At 41.9% G+C, this 18,035-nt stretch overlaps 1 protein-coding gene across 1 annotated transcript in view; it reads left to right on the forward strand.

Moving 5' to 3' along the window:
- Window positions 1-18,035, forward strand: part of KNL1 (kinetochore scaffold 1) — a 617,593-nt gene that overhangs the window by 420,468 nt on the left and 179,090 nt on the right. Inside the window, exon 19 of the mRNA XM_086937420.1 lies at window positions 17,261-17,300. Coding sequence (XP_086793546.1) covers window positions 17,261-17,300 — 40 coding nt within the window. The remainder of the gene's footprint in view (window positions 1-17,260; window positions 17,301-18,035) is intronic.

The raw sequence follows: 18,035 nt of genomic DNA on the forward strand, positions 1-18,035 counted from the left end.
CTTAGCCCGAGTTGCCTGACTGTGAGCAGCTCCGAACCAACGTGCCCCATTTGCTAATATTGGCACCCTGCCCTCTGCACCCGCCTGCCCTAGTGCAGCTGTTGGTGCCCCTTTAATGCCAACCTGAGCCTTGGTGAACCTTGGGTCTGCACTCCATAACTCCTATTCCAAAACAGTCTACTTACCTGTAAACATAGCACTTTGTTTTTCTCCATAGGACTGAATGGTGAGGTTCTTTTTGAAAATTCTTGTGTTGAACTGTCTTGTACTTCACGAAAATTAACCTATTGCTTTCACAAGAGTTAACTTGCTTAAACTGTGTTAGGAGTGTGTTTCAAGTCAAACCAAAAAAGTAATCGAAAAGTAATTGCAAGCATTTTTGAACAGTTTACAAATAGTTCTCTCAGTTGAAAAAGTAATCTGAATGTTCGTAAGAAACCAGTGTTCACTGTATTTTGAAAAGTCATATTGTAAGAAGAGTTTAATTACCTGCTACTAAGTTAATCTTGGTTCTTGAAATAAAACAAAATAACTTTTTATTCAAACAATTGGTCTGGATTCAGTCTTTGAGTGTGTGATGTAATTTCTTGCCTGAGTGTGTACAAAAAAAGCTTATCACTGCCCTACTAATAAGCCTGACTGCTCAACCAGGCTACCACACAAGAGAGTAAGGTATTATCTACTTTAGCCTCTGCTATACCTCTAGGGATCCACTGGCCTCTGTGCACACCATACCTTACTTTGGTATAGTATATACAGAACCTGCTTCTTACACACTGCCATTTCTAAAATGGCCGACTTTGTCGAGACCCTACTTCGAGACATCTTTGGAGCGTATCTATCTCCGGTCATCAAGGAGAGAGCCCACAGATCGCTAGTTCCCAGGCCCCTCCCTGCCCCATTGTTGCCCACCTGCTAAACTATCGGGACCACAATGTCGTCCTCAAGCTGGCCCAACACTAAGGCAATAACATTGCCTATCCGGATTTCACCATGGCAGTCCAGGCTGCCCGTCCAATCTTTCTACCGGCCAGGAGGACCCTACAACAAGCTGGAGTACCGTGCGCAGTTTTGTAACCCACCAAGCTGAGGATCTCCTACGAAGGCAAAATGCATTTCTTCACTGAAGCCAAATCATCGCTAAAATTTGCCAAACTGACCTCTAAGACTCCTCGTTCCCCAGCGCATCTGCAACAGAAGCGCAGCTAAGCGATAATGACGGACTCTTCCCTCAGTATATTCTACATGGTCACCTTGTCACCTGGCAGGGCTGGGGGTGTGCTGTGCCCCAAATGAGTAGTCAACAAAATACAAATTCCCTTTTCTTATAGTCTAGAAGAGACTTCCGTCTTTGGGGAGTTGCAAAAAGGAGCTTGGGGTGAGCCAATCTGCGTATCAAAGTTGTATAGGGATCAACAAATTTACAACCAATTCAATATGCCTCAATGGCCATTGTTTTACCACTCTGAAGTTAATAAGGATGTACACACTATGATGTGAATTGAATAAAAAAAGGAATTTTTTATTTTTATATTATTCTCTGTTCATACCATCATGCGGAACAAATCCATACATTTATTTATAAAAAATATGTTAAAAACAATTAGTATGGCATTTTATCTCACAAAGTCAAAAAACAGTTTAAAAAGTTATTTACAGTACAACAAATTTATCACACAAACATATTGTCGACGCGGCGTTTCGGTGATTTTTATGTTGTCACCTTCTTCAGGACAGTGTGTAAGTTAAAATCACTATAAAGTTAAAAAACACAGAGAAAGCATATGTTAACATTTGGTGTATTGCCTCAGTGGTCGAACAGAGTTAAACTGTAGCCTTCATAGAATGAACAAGCTATACATCCCAACTTCAGTGAAAATTGATTCATTGGATTAGAACTATACATTCGTTGACACTTCTTATGTTAAAAAAACCATTTTTAAAAATAAAAAAAACAGAAAGCTCTATCGTTGTAAGTTTACTTTATTTGAAAAACAATCCTATACATTATTTGTGAATCCCACAACCTTCAGTTTGGTCTCACCCTTTATTTACATCCTTTCAGGCTTACTAATCTGGGGCAGAAGGTTGGCGATACCTGTTTTACTTAGATTATCACCTGTCGGTCATCCTGGTGTGGGTATTGCAGCTCTTACTTTGATTTAGGGTATGTTGAATTAATACATACCTCAAATTAAGCTGTTACTTGGTCTGTCGCTTTTTTTTAAAAAATTGGCGATATGTGACCTTTTCCGGTTTAACTTGGTTTCTGTGGAATATTTAATAGAGATAGACTGGGTCATTAGATCACCAAGGTGTTTTCTCTGGTTGAATTCTATGTGCCTTATTAATTAATTCTTTACCTTATTGGTAAGCTTGTTAATGGATGGAGTGGATCAATACTCTTCTGTTACTCCGTTGGTCTATGAAATCATAGTGCCTATCAGGAAATATTTATATTAGTCATTTGTTTTTTTAGCAACCGTTGTTCACCATACTGAAAGTAATGCTGTTTTCTATTTCCATTTCCTACATTATGGGGTACACAGAATAAGTACCTTGAATAGTTTGTAGGCGGGCCTTATGCAGAGGACGGTCTTCCTTTTTTACGCCAGGTATTCCGGTTTGAGTTTTAATTTTCTGGTCTTAAAGGAAACCGGGAGAAGGAAAATGTAAATTCCACTGTGAATTTTAAAAAGGGGCTTTTTTGTTTATTAATTCCCTTGTTCAAGGGTCGGTTGTTCTTACCTGAAAACGTGTCTGTTTGACAAAAAGAGCTCGCTCTTGCTTTTGTGGCGAAACTTCTCTTTGGAAGCACAGGAAGGGTTCTTTTTAATCTAAAAAAACGGAGGGATAGCGATTTTTGGTAACTGGTAAAACGCAGTCCTAGTTATTACCCACCAAAGCATTAATTTGGGCTTAGTTATTCTATGGGGGTTCGGGACGGGGTTCTACTTACCGAAAATGGTTCTTCCTCGCGTTTTCCGGGCGTTAGTCTTGACCGTCTTGCCGATAGTGTTTATTCTCCCCTAACTGTTCTCGTCCTTATATACGCCTCTTAATAGGTCGATTTTAGTTAAATGATTGCACCTGTGGTTTCTTTTTAGGACGGGTTCTATTTTCTTGTCGATTGCGGCGGCCATCTTAGCGCTGTGTTTTCAGTCACTGTATACCATTTAATTATTTCGGCCACGGGTTTGTTTACGCATTTATTCCTACTTAGGCCATTTTTTTGTTGGCGCAAATACTATGGTTTACCAAAAATGGGTTTACAATAAATATTGCCTCAAAGATTAATGTTATTATCTCACTCGCGGAAAAATGTATTCCTCTAGTAAGACGGGGCAGTCATTTTTAAGAGGTGTTTGTGGTATTATTACTGCTTCGGGTTTGTGTCCGTTTTCGTTCCTACTCTTGCAGTGGAACGCAATTGTTTACCATTGGCACAACTCGTATAATTTGCCACAGTGGAATAAATTCACTACCGCCTACACGCTTGATATGTTTACTCAACTCAAATCTAGCCTATTCTACTTTGATGTAGTATTATTAAGGCAGAAATCCTTAATGCGTTTATGGCATAATCTATTATGCTGGATTTTTTTGTATTATTTAGTGGCTATTCAGGTTCTCATCTCATAGTAATCATTTATTTGTTATTTATTCTTAGATTTTTATGGTGTTGGTCCAGAATTTTCTGAGGAATACCCTGAATTTTAAGACAAAAATTTTTTCCCTATTTGTTGGACGTGGAATCTTAGTAGTCAGGCTATTGGTGGGGGGGCTGGCCTGGGGCTCTAATTTAGGTATACCCATTTGCTTATTATTATTAATACAAGGGAGATAAGGTCACAGTTTCTTTGCACCTTTGTATTGTTATATTCCTCCATTTTCAGTTTGATCATCCCTATTTATTTTGATCCCACTTCATGGTTTAAATAATCCTGTCCCACTCTTCCTTGCTGTTCAAGCCGTTTTTGAAAGTGTTAAATTTGGACATATAGTACTGTTCTCTTTTTCTTCTTTTCATGTCCAAATCACCTCCTCTGTTGTTTAGTTTAACTACTTCAATAATGCACCATCTGAAATCCTCTACACTGTGTTTCAGAATGTCCCAATGTTCGGCCAAAGGAGCATTGGTCCGTTTCGATCTAATGGCGGATTTGTGCTCATTGAGCCGCACTCTTATTTCTCTGGAGGTTTCCCCTATATATGCTTTTTGGCAAGGGCACTGTATCATATATATTACGTTTGGAGTCCTGCAATTTACTAGTTCATTTTGATGGTGGGTGACTCCGTTGTATGTGACTTTAGGTCCCTTTAGAATCTGACTACAGTTTTTACATGAACCACAGGGAAAATTACCCGCTGGGGTCTTACCATCAATGGTTCTTAGTTTATTTCTTCTTCGCTCATCTGGGTATGTATGAACCAAACAATTTTTAATTGTTTTGTTCCTGCGAAAAGCATATATTGGTTTGGGCAGGGGTGCGCTATTTTGGTTTTGAAGTAGGTTCCAATTCCTATTTATGAGGTTCTTAATTTTGTTACTTATGTTAGAGAAATTTGTAACACACACTAACTGTTCTTTTTGTAGGGATTCTGTTTTGGGCTCAAATATGCTATCTCTATTGAAATATTTAGCTCTTTTGTATGCTTGCTTTACCATTTTTTTTCGGATAGCCTCTGTCCAAAAACTTGTTGGTCAGGGTTAGAGCGTGTTTTTCAAATTCCTTTTTGTCTGTACAATTTCTTTTCACTCTTAAAAACTGGCCGAATGGTATATTGTTTTTTGGGTGGATGGATGGTAACTCCCGTAATGTAACATTGTGTTACGGTCAGTGGGCTTATTAAAGAGTTCTACTTTTAGGAGGCCTTCCGTATGTTTTATTTTTAGGTCTAAGAAGTTGCAGCTCTGGTTACTATATGTGGAGGTGAATCTTAAATTCTTGTCTCCAAGGTTTATCCATTCGATAAATTCCTTTAGTTCATCCTCACTCCCTGCCCAAATGAAGAACACATCGTCAATGAAACGATACCAGGTTTTAATGTTTTCAAAAAAGGGGGACATCTCATTGAATACATGTTTCTCCTCAAAGGTTGATACGTAAAGGCAAGCTAGGCTCGGTGTGCAAGTTGCGCCCGTACTAGTGCCCTTTATTTGTTTAAAAAGGTTTTCTTTAAACAAAAAAATGTTCTTTGTTAGAATGATATCTATGCAGTCTATTATAAATTGTGCATGTTCGGACAAATCTTCTTCTCCACCTTTTAGAATATTTTCCATCATTATTTTCGTATCTTGCTGTGGGATGTTCGTGTATAGTGACTCTATGTCTAGAGTCACTAGCCACTCTCTATCCATATCATAGGGTTTATTTTCGATTTTGCTAATTATATCTGTGGTGTCCTTAATGTAGGCTTTTTGCTGGGTTACTAGGGGTTGAATGAACTTGTCCACGTACTGGCTCAAAGGTTCTGTTAATGAGTTGAGGCTGAACACGATGGGTCTCATTGGTGGATCCCTAAGGTTTTTATGAACCTTGGGAAGCCCATAAATTGCAGGTATCACCGGAGTCTCATTTTTTAGGAAATTGAATTCCTCTTGGTTTATAACTCCATCTTCTAGGGCATAATTTAATCTATTTGCTATTGTCACTTTCAGATTGAACCACTCTTGTTTATTCGAGGTTGCGTAATGCAAAGGATTTTTTAGCATTTCTTGCATTTTGGTTTCATACTTATGGGTGTCCATGATGACAATACTGCCACCTTTGTCACCAGGTTTTATTGTGATGTCTTTACATTCCTGCAAGGTTCCTAGTGCGTTTTTCTCATCTTTAGTGAGGTTGTATTTTACCCAAGATTTCTGTTTCAAAAGGTCTTCTAGTCCTTTCTCTATAACTTTTTCAAAGATGTCTACTTCCTTACTGACCATGGAGCCAGTGGGTGTCCATTTGGATTTAGGCCTAAGACCTGACTTATTATCACTAGGGGGTTTTTCCTTCCCTTCGAAGAATTTATTGAGCCTGATTTTCCTGAAAAAGCTTTTTATGTCCCGCTGAAGATTACATTTATCAACTGGTTCAGCGATGGCATATCCTAAACCTTTTTCCAGCAACCGCATTTCATCAGCGTTTAAGACTCTGCTGGATACATTTATGACTACTGTTTTAGGATCTAGTCCCAGTTCTTTTGGCTGCGGGTCTTCATATATGGACGTGCTTGCCCTTGGTTCTGAGGGTAGTAGTTCCTCCCTCTCGCTCTTCCTCTTGGGTTCGTATTTTGATTGGTTTTGCGTCTGTCTAAAAAAGGCAGACTTTCTCTATTGGATTTGTTGGCATTACTGTGACTATTATCCCTCGGGGCAGAGGTCTCAGGGTTGATTTCTGTTTCAGAGTCAGTACTCGTATAGGAGCTTTCAGAGAAAGTGACTCCTCTTTTGGGACCATTTCTTCTATTAGTTTGCCACTTTTGCTTGTATTGAGACTCCTCTTTGTTTCTCGTAATAGTCTTTCTGGAGATAAGGGTAAGTTATTTCAGGTCTATACTTTTCTACATCTTTTCTGAATTTAGTACTTTTTTTGTTAGTTAGATAATCTCTGTATCCATCTAGGTCTCCCTGAATTTCTTCTAACTTACTTTTAGCGTCTTCTAGTGATGTACTTTCTCTTAATTTTTTCTCCATTTCGTCTATTTCTTGTTTTTCTATAATTAGTGTGGCATTTGCGGTTTCTATTATTAGGAGAAGCCAATCTCGGCTACATCTATTAGCAATAAAAGTCCACGTCTCTATAAATTTTTGGTTCTTGGTAAATAAACTAGGTTCATTCCTGACTTGCAGGCCTTTTGGGATAATTCCCTTTTTACAATATTCAACCAAAAAGTCTGCATGTAGCTCTGTCCTTAATACCTTCTTTTTTAAATTCCATATTTCCTTCCATTTTTCTTCTTCGGTATCAGTTATTATCACAGTATTAGTAGTTTTATTTTTTCCGTTTACTAATTTATCGAACTGGTCTTCGGAAAAGCTGAAGACTTTGAATTGGTCCATTATTTATTTAGGGCCAACGCACCTGTTAGTGCACCTCTATTTATTCTTCAGAGGTAGAAGTGAAACACTCCTCAGTTAACAAACTGTGCTATTATAGCTTTCAATTAAAAAGGAGAAACCCTTTATGAAAAGGGAAGGGGTTATAAGTAGTCAACAAAATACAAATTCCCTTTTCTTATAGTCTAGAAGAGACTTCCGTCTTTGGGGAGTTGCAAAAAGGAGCTTGGGGTGAGCCAATCTGCGTATCAAAGTTGTATAGGGATCAACAAATTTACAACCAATTCAATATGCCTCAATGGCCATTGTTTTACCACTCTGAAGTTAATAAGGATGTACACACTATGATGTGAATTGAATAAAAAAAGGAATTTTTATTTTTATATTATTCTCTGTTCATACCATCATGCGGAACAAATCCATACATTTATTTATAAAAAATGTTAAAAACAATTAGTATGGCATTTTATCTCACAAAGTCAAAAAACAGTTAAAGTTATTTACAGTACAACAAATTTATCACACAAACATATTGTCGACGCGGCGTTTCGGTGATTTTTATGTCGTCACCTTCTTCAGGACAGTGTGCAAGTTAAAATCACTATAAAGTTAAAAAACACAGAGAAAGCATATGTTAACATTTGGTGTATTGCCTCAGTGGTCGAACAGAGTTAAACTGTAGCCTTCATAGAATGAACAAGCTATACATCCCAACTTCAGTGAAAATTGATTCATTGGATTAGAACTATACATTCGTTGACACTTCTTATGTTAAAAAAAACATTTTTTTTAAAAAAACAGAAAGCTCTATCGTTGTAAGTTTACTTTATTTGAAAAACAATCCTATACATTATTTGTGAATCCTACAACCTTCAGTTTGGTCTCACCCTTTATTTACATCCTTTCAGGCTTACTAATTTGGGGCAGAAGGTTGGCGATACCTGTTTTACTTAGATTATCACCTGTCGGTCATCCTGGTGTGGGTATTGCAGCTCTTACTTTGATTTAGGGTATGTTGAATTAATACATACCTCAAATTAAGCTGTTACTTGGTCTGTCGCTTTTTTTTAAAAATTGGCGATATGTGACCTTTTCCGGTTTAACTCTGTTTCTGTGGAATATTTAATAGAGATAGACTGGGTCATTAGATCACCAAGGTGTGCCCCAAATGAACCACCAAATTCGATACCAGAGATGAGCTACTGCTGCCAGTAATGTTACATTTTTCTGTTCACCTTGTTGCACACACATGTATGTTTCCATATTGCTTGGGACCCTCCTTGGCCCAACAGCTCGGCCACCCAGCCGCAAGGTAGGGTAGTTTGCCTGGTGACTCCATTTGTTGCGCTAGTTTTTCTTTTTGTCTTTCTTTCTCTAGTTAACTAGGAAGGGATGTCACAACCGGTTTGGTGGGTTGGTGTGGGTGTGCGGGAGGAAGGGGTCTTGCTAGTTCTAACTCAAGGGGAACGAAGGGTGGGCGGGGGTCTTTCAGTGGTCGTCTCCTGGAGTATGCGTTTCCAGAAGAATGCCTTGTCCTATTTTTGTATAACTGTTTCAGTCAGTCAAAGTGACAAGGGGCTGGAGGGTTTTTGGGTGTTTTGAAATACTGTTGGCTAAAAGCCATGCACTGTTGCTTTGTCGTGAGATTTCCTACTGCACACTGCACTTACTGTCCATGCAGACCCACTACATAAGCCAATTCCACACCATCCCTGAGCGGGGTAGATAGCATGGCCTGCGTGCCCTGCCTCCCATGGAATGTGCGTGGCCTAAATGACCGTAGGAAAGCAGGACTAGTTCACGCCTGCCTTGCCATACATAAAATTGATATCTGTTTCTTAGAAGAGACTCATTTGGCCAGCGCTCCAGCCCCTGGGCTTCATGCATGTGGTTGGGTGGAAACGTATTCCTCAACATTCTACAGCTATGCCAGGGGTGTCACAATAGTACTACAAAAAAGGCCAACCATGCCTGACCACACATTGCCTCAGCGACAAAGAAGTACCTTATGTCATATTAGTAGGCACACTTAATAAATACCCATTGATCCTAGCAGTACTGTTCAGGCCTTAAACTGACTATCCGGAGTGTTTCTCTGAGGCATGGAAACTAATATCAGTCTTTGGCTCTCAGACAGTACTGTGGGGTGTAGACTTTAATGCCCTGCCAGAAGATGCGATGGATAGATCCGGATTCTCCAGACGCACCCATCCTCAGGTGCACACACTGATCTGACAATCACTTGTAAGATATCTGGCACCTCATGCATCGTGATGCTCATGAAGAAACATGCATCTCCACACATGGTCAAGGATCGACTTTTGGTTGATCTCCAAAGATGCACAAACCTGGACCAGATCAAAAACTCCCCTTCCACACACTGTCCAAACATGCTCCGGTTAAACCCGCCTTGCAGCTCCCTCAAACTACCTTGAGCATTCACCTGGCACCTGCCACTAAGCGCACTGCAAGATGCTGTGTTTCGGGAGGAAATACGGATGGCCATTATCAAATACTCTGAGCAGAATACAGGCTCAGTGCAGTCTCCCTTAGTGCTATGGGAGGCTTTTAAGGTGGTCATAAAAGGTGACTACATTGCTAAGCAACACGGCATCCTCAAAGCTGTACGTGGGTCACTCTCCAGATTTGAGGCGACAGCGTCCTAGATTCAAATTGTTCTTATACCCAAGAGGCCTCCGTATTGGCCATCATCCGTGACAAAATGAATATGAAGAGGAAGCCACTTGTGAAACACACTATCTTGGCAAAGAGGCCCAAGCTCGATGGTATGATGAGGGAGACTGCCCCGGGAAATCGTTAATAGGGCTACTCTGTAAACCACATGCCTTCACTTATGTATCGGAGCTATGTAATGCAGAGGGCCAAATTAGTTCCTCCCCACCCGACCTATTGAAAGTTATTCCCTCTTTTTATGCTCAATTATACACCAGCACCCCCATAGTCCGCTCTGGGGAGCTCAAGGCATTATTAGACACTGCACAACTATTATGGCTAGACTGCACCCATCGGGAATACCTAGACTCGCTAAGCCCCTGGTCTAGACTGCCTTCCATAAAGAATATGCCCAGATCCTGGCTCCCCGTCTCCTGGATATGTCCCAGGATTTACTGGCGGAGGGCTCACTCGCTCCACCCTTCTTTATGAGAGGCTGTCCTAGTTGCATTGCTTAAACCCGACAAGCCAGCTGAGTAATTTGACTCTTATCGCCTGTTATCCTTAATAGAAATCAATAAGATTTTTGCAAAGGTTTTGGCGAACCGACTGCTACCCTTGTCTTTGATCATCCGGCTGGACCAGTCCAGCTTTGTTCCGAGCCGTTCAACTTCACACAATCTCCGCACTGTTTTTGCAGTAATGCACTACTTGCACCAGTAATATCAGCCGCGCCCGCACTATTGGGTGCCACAAAGGCGTACGTTTCGCTTGAGTGAGCATATCTTTTTCCATTGCTTCAGTGACTGAGCCTTAGTCATCTGTTTATTAAACAAATCCAACTCCTATACACCCTTCCGGCGGCCCGCGTGCGACTCAATGGCCTTGTCACAGAACCATTTCCAGTCATGTGGGGCACTAGGCAAGGATGCCCGCTCTTGCTGCTTTTATTCACCATGGAGTCCCTAGCTTCTAGGCTGCGACAACACCACGCACTCAAGAGTATAGCGTTTACATCAAGGGGATTAGTGATCTCCTTCTATGCAGGCATCACCTTATACGCACACGACCCCCAGACTAACTCGGCCCTACTGACGTGCGAGGTGATGCGATTTGTCAAGTATCCAAATAAGTTGGTCCAAGTCTGTCCTTTTTCCATTAAGTGACGCCACTGTGCATTTCCCCAGAGAATACCCCGTAAAATGGACAACGAGCCTGACCAAATACATGGGAATATGGCTAAGCAGGGACCCAGAGGAGGTGTGGCATGCCAACTATGGCTGCGTAGTCGACTGGATAGAAGACCTGGTTCCGGTGTAGTCCAGACTTCCTTTAACTAAGGTAGGCTGCATCGCGAAGGCAAAAATTATTATACTCCTCAGATTCCTGTATCTATTCATAAATATCCCAGTCCTGTTCACCACAAGCGATTACGGTCCAATTTGATATAGTTAGTTTGGGCTTCCTATGAATTGCTTACATTACCACACTCACAAGCGGGCCTAGTAGCACCAGTTATGTGATGTTATGCCTTGTTAACGCAGGCCCAATTCTTACATTACTGGCTCCATCCCACACCATTCTACCCACTCTTAGCCATAGATGCCATAAATTCTCCCCCTGGCCTCTCACAACAGCACTGTTCCTCCGCTACAAGACACCCAGAGCTGAAATTGACACTGTGGGAAGCTTACACTGGGTGTAGGACAGACTCAGAAAGCAGGCCGGCACCCCTATACTATATGCTCCCTAAATCCCTGTAGCCAACAACCCCTTACTACCCCCACTACAAGATAAGGGTGCAATCGGATGGGCTACCACAATGGGCATTAAAACCTTTGCGGATATGTTCCCCGATGGCCACTTCCTCCGCCCTCCGACAGCTACAGCTGCATCGGGCCCTGCGCAGCTCAAAACGTCCCTATACTTTCAACTGGGAGCGGCATACAGTGCTCTCCATAGTACCTTTTCTGCTCTGCCGGCAACCCTCACTCCTTTGGAATACATGTATACTAACCCATCACAGCACAAATTGATAACCCATATCTCTACACACATGGCAACAAGCCCATCCAATCCTTGTCCTGAAGGCCGTGAGGCCTGAAACTCTGATCTAGGCTACCCCCTGTCCGATTCCCAATGGGTGTTTTGTTGGGGCCAGTTAAAGATGCTATTACCTAATTGTCGGCTGCACCTTGCACATTTCAAATGCATACACCGGTTATACCGCACGCCAGCACAGCTTTCCAAGATGGGTCGAGCTTCCGATTTGCACTGCCTGCGCTGCCACGCAACGCAGGCCACCTTTATACATCTTGCGTGGAACTTTCCTAAAGTCGTAGGTTACAAGTGGGAGGTCTTCAACATACTGCAAGACATTATCAGCACACCAATACCCCTCAGTCTGCTGAGTGCCCTATTTAGATACATGAAAGAGATACCGAAAGCTCACCGCAGACTCGAATGCTATGCTATTTCTTTTGGCCAAGCGAAAGTCTGAAATACACTGGGGAAGGAAACCGGCCCCAACAATCCAGACCTGGCTAATAGATTTGTCCTACTATTGCAAACAATGCTCCACATTCTGGGAACTCATTCCACTATGATCCCGCCTAAAGGATGTCTGGGATCCCTTCAATGCCTATCTCCGACAAAGAAACGCAAACTCACCTGTCATGACCATCACCCTTTGCAGTAATTTATACTGCTAATCCAGACGAAAGGTCCCATATTCATTTGTGCCACGCGCTACTGTCCTTGAACCCTACAGCTTTTAACACATTTCATTATGCATGCTGGCCTAGCGGCTGCCTAGCTCAGAATGTAATGCATTCATAGTGGTTTTGCTGAGAAGTTCTCTATTGAATAAGACAGTGCTGTATTTACATGTGTTCCTATTTTGAATGACTCCAGTAATTGGAAATGTATCTTGGTTTTCTAAAATGCCAATAAAAACAAAACAAAACAAAAAATAAAATTAAATAAAATTAATTCTCTTATTCCATAGCCCAGCTTTACTGTTTTGTGAGCTTATGAGAAAGGTATTTTTGGAAACCCAACCAAGGAACAAACTAAGATTCAGACTGGGACTAAATTGCAAACGTTAAGCACAGAATTCAGGGAACTCGCCTGCCCAGAATATTAGAGTTCTCAGAATAATCACAATACAACAGAGTTGTTACTGTGGGGGGTAGACCTAAAAGAGGATTGATTGATGTAGGTGAACACTAATGATAAACGGCCTACACTTGGGCAAGTCCATGTAACACATAGAATGGTTAGGGCAATGTCTGATTATTTTTCTCAGTGAAGTGAAGGGGAGGTCTTGAGCTTGGGGAGGTGAGAAGAGGTGGGGAACAAGGGTTTGTAAGTCTGGCTAGGCAAGCACAGTGGTTTGCATGACATTCTTAAGCTTTAAAAATAATTCTTGGACCACGGCTTTGGCTCTACCCAGAAGAGCATTTCTGTTGTCTGTTTGGTTTATCACTTTGGCTTCTAGGCAGTGATTTCATTGTGGTGAATATAAGCACTCATTCATCTCACTGTTCGTCACTGTAGGAAGCTGGGTACTTGTTGCAATACTGCCCCACGTTTTGACTGGCATTTGACGCACCTCTGACTGAAGTGTACAGGGTTCTTACTAACCAGGTTCCCAGTACAAATGTTCTTCCTCCCAGAAACGTACAATTTAGAACACTCTAAGACCATAGTAAATGGTAGACCTGGTACCGAGGGCCTTAGGTGCTAAAGAGGGTCCCTGAAGGCAGCAGCACGAATTATACCACCCTATGAGACCCCTTACAGGCACATGCAAGACTGCCATTACAGGCTGTGTGTCTTGGCGAAGACCAAAGTGAAAATAAGTCTTGTCACACATCCCTGTGTGCCATGTCCCCTACCACTGGATGGAATATTTGTAATTCACCCCTACAGCAGGCCTAACAGCCCTAAGGCAGGGTGGCGCTGAATATTACAAGTGCGGGTATACCTGCATGAGCAGATATGCCCCTGTACTGTTCAGTTCTGTTTTTGCTACTACAAGTGACCAGGGAAACCATTTTAAAACATGTGCTGAACTCTGGTGAAAATGAGTTCCCCAGCTACACAATGGCTTCACTGAAAATAGGGATGTCTGGTATCAAACATATCGTATTGGTAAACCCACACTGATGCTAGTGTTGGATTTACCAATACATACACCGAAAGGGCACCCTAGAGGTGCCTCCTGAAAACCTACCAGCTTCTGGTGTGCTTGCTGACTGGTTTCTGCCAGCCTGGCGTCCGAGACGCTGTTCTGACCTCCTGGGGTTGAGAGCCTATGCTGTCATAAGACCTAGAGCAAAAGCCTGTTCGGGAAAATATTGTAACGCCCCTTCCCACAGGATGACCTTCTGATTAGCCCCCTTGGGCGGGTAAGCTTCAAAGAAGCTGCCACTTTTGGAATGCTAATCTGGCTCCTCTCACAGGAGAGGAAGCCACCCTCCCCGTCCAAAGCACCCTTGGCACTTGGGCAGGTGGGAAACTTATATAGTCAGGTAGGTGTGCCACCTCCAGGAAAGTACCACCTCTAGGATGGGGTAGTGTGAGCTGGATACAATTTTTTAGAAGCATTCATTTTGTGATGGCATACTTAGGAATTCTGGAACAGTGTTATGTCTACTTCCCACAGGAAGTGGTCATATAGGTGGCCTAGTACCCTAATGCTCAGTAGCCCATGGGCTACGAACCTACACTCCCCTAATGCCGTGAATTCAGAATTTAGGGGAGTCTTGCACCAGGGAAGCAGATCCTGATGACCTACGAAGGAGGACACTAAGAGCCACAAAGGACTGAAGAGAGCACCTGACGTGGCCCCAGTCCTGCTGTCCTGTCTGCTGTTATCTGTCGAACCCGCATCGAAGATGACTCATCCTGCATCTGTGTGCCTCCAAGACCTGGGAGACTGCCTGCCTTCAGTAAAGACCAAGTCCTCCTGAAGAACAGCGGAATGGTTCCATGCTTCCTGCAGCAACTCCAGAGGATAACTCTGAGGCCTCTCGAACCACTAAAACCTGACACCCAAAGCCACAACTGCACCTGTCTCCTCTGGCCTGAATTGAAGTGGGCCACTGGCGCCAACAAGGTTCCCCAGCCCTCCAGAACTAGTCAATTGTGGTTTCACCCCACATGGACTCCCCGACGTCCCCTGCAGCCTCTGCAAACAGGCGCCCCCAATGGCAACTGCTCCCCGTAAGAAAAATCAGAAGCCTAAAGACACCTCTGCATCCATCACCCCTAAGTTGTGGAGAAGAGGACCCAGGTGTCCCTAGGTTGCAGAGCATTGCAAGCCTTGACCCCCCTGTTGATTCACCCCAACTGGCTTCCTGGCCAGAGTCTGCAGTCTCATTTTACAGTGATCAATCCCCCATTGAATTTCAATGGGCTCCTAATGCTAATTTGCACCCTGCACTCGGCCGCCCTTGTGCCGCTGGTGGTGTAGTGTCGGTGCTGCCTTGGACCTTGCCCACCACCCACCTTAACTCCTGGAGATTAGTCCTGTAAGTGAATGCACTGTACCTTTTCGCAGAACTTGTTCTTCCTTCCATAGAATAACATCACAAAATTCAGAAATTGCACTGTGTCCACTTTAAAGTGAAAATGTATATTTAAAAACGTACTTGCCTCACTACCCCTAATAGAGAAATTTGGGATTGCATAGCAAGCCCCTGTTCACGAGTAAGGGAACCCATGGACTCTTTACACATTATATAGATTTTTGATATATTGCATAAAGAGCCAGCTTCCTACAGTTACATTGAATTCTTTGTCTCCTGTAGGAATTCCTTCCAAAAAACAATCCTTTTTGGTACTTTTTCTCCAGCTTTGGCACAGGTAATAGTGCACTCTTTATTGTGCTAAATACCATTTGTGCATGCAAAGCAGGCCAATGGCATTTGTGGAAACCATATAATTATTGCTGGTATATTTACATGTCACAACATCGAAACGACGTTATGTTATCAGGATTAATTAGAATATATGCTAATTATTCACAATGAAACAATTAAACACAGCCCTGATTTAATTAAACACAATTCTCTAATAACATAGTTTTGTAGACATGCCATACAAAAATATATCTTTATTTCATCAGGGTCTCTGGTTATAGACATATATTCACATTGTCTCATGGACAAATACTGAGATCATGAAAACGTGCAAATACTAAGAACATGAAAACGTGCTAACAATATAGCACAGACCGTTGTTGCAGCAAAGCATATACATTGTTGAACTATTTCTGGTCTCCCAATAGTTTTCAGCATTATAGGTGCTTGTGTTAAAATTTCCATTCATAATCCACCTAGTAGGTAGTCTCAATATCAACAAGTCATCTGAAGAAACCTCCTCTTATTTTCTTAACTCCTTGCCACGCAACTGAGTTAGTGCAACGTCCTAAAGGGCCATTCTCTCGTGAACATACAGATAGGACATTATATGCTCATTTTAACAACATTTCAACTCTGTATCATTGCTTTGGGGATGATGGGGTGGGTTATGGTTTTATTGCCCAAAGTAAATGTACATTTTCAGAGGTTTTTAGGTATTGCGCCTATCTGTCTATGCTCCCCCAGGTACTTCTCTTGTAAAGCGCTCTGATATCCGCAAGGATCTTGTCCGCGCTATATAAAACCTTCTAAATAAATAAATAAATAAATAAATTGTGTAGTAGCCATTACTTCCCTTCAACTGAGGTTTTGAGAATTTGAAAGTTGTTTATCAACAAATTATATTTGTTGTGAATACATAACTTTGATTTTGCTTTAACAAAGATTTTTCAGTAGACCTGTGTTCATGTGTAAATACAAGGTCTTTTGGAATCCCTAAGTAGCACACAATTAAAGTACGCGACGGAAAGGTATGGGCCACTGGACAAACCCCGACCTATTTTCTTTGAAAAACCTTTGTAGAGGGACACCTATTTGCTCTAGATATGTCTGACATAGGTCCTGATGCTCCATATGGTTTTCACATGGGTTCGCAAGTAAAGTGCATCTGTTCTTTATTTTTTCGCATGCAAGAGTTATTCATATAACTTCTCTTTGCCACGAAGAAGTCCTTAATGATGCTTTGCTAAACAGATTCAGTTTGGCATGATGGATTGTGAAAAATTGTCTTGCACTCAAGAGCATCATTTTGGAGATTAAGCCACACTAATAGTCTTATAAAGAACTCTTTTGTGTAGTGCCTTCTTAATTGGGGTTGTGGAGGATATATTTTCAAAAAGTAGTTGGGGGACATCAGTGTGTGAAGATCTTGTGGATATGTTCTATTGCATTGGATCAGTAAATTAGTCATCTCTTCTACATGAACAAATCATGGATTTTTGCCTCTGTGTACTGTATGAGAATATTAAATCCGGAAATCTATCAATGGTCCGCATTGTAAAGGGTTATGTGATTGTTTCCTTCTGTGTTAATTGCTTTGTAAAGTCTGCTTATGGTTTTGGCATATGGAGTGTTAACTTGTATTTTCACCTTTTTCCCCGTAACCATTTAGAGCTGGAGAACCTGAAATCTAGTGAAGACACGTACAACAGGTTAGAATTACATTTTTTGTTTGTATTCTTATGGACAGTGCTGTGATGAATCCTACATTCATGCTATTTAGAACATAATTTGTATGGATAAAGAATGCAAAATGTATGGGTTTTTTTCTCCCTAAATTGACATGCTAAAGCCTGCGTAGGAGCGCAATAGCGGGACAACGCACCTGCAGTGCCTTGCTCTGCCTCACATACTGCTGCCACAAAGGAGCCTCCTTGGGAATTCCTCAGACTTCTGCACCAGTTATTGGCATCCTTCCAGGAGGCTCTGTGCTACTTTGCGTCATTTCTTTTGGTGTTAAACTCTTCTATGGTGTGTTTTGGACTCTTGATTTCATAGTCTAAGTATGAAACACAATAACATTTTACTGAGAGTATACCGATTTGATTGTGGTGACTGGACGGAAACAAACCATGTGGAGCAGTTCTTGGCCCCTTTGTTCGCACACCAACACAATGCTATGAATAGCTTCCACTGGAAGCCTATATTGTGATTAGTTTGAAAATCAAGAATTCACTGCTCTGTCATCTGAGGAGCGAAAAATCAGACACAGAAGTAGGTGTTCAGAGAAACACTGATGCTCTTTCTTTCATTAGGTCTCCAGCGACCCAAGGAAGGAGGTATAATAGTTGTTCAGTCTTTAATATCTGTCCCCTCACACGCGTCTCCACTGACCTTGGGGAGCACCAGCCACCGCCTTCCCCCATCAGTGCAGGCCTGTTAAGACC

Source organism: Lissotriton vulgaris, chromosome 9, assembly GCF_964263255.1.
Source record: "Lissotriton vulgaris chromosome 9, aLisVul1.2, whole genome shotgun sequence".
In the NCBI taxonomy this organism is placed as follows: domain Eukaryota; kingdom Metazoa; phylum Chordata; class Amphibia; order Caudata; family Salamandridae; genus Lissotriton; species Lissotriton vulgaris.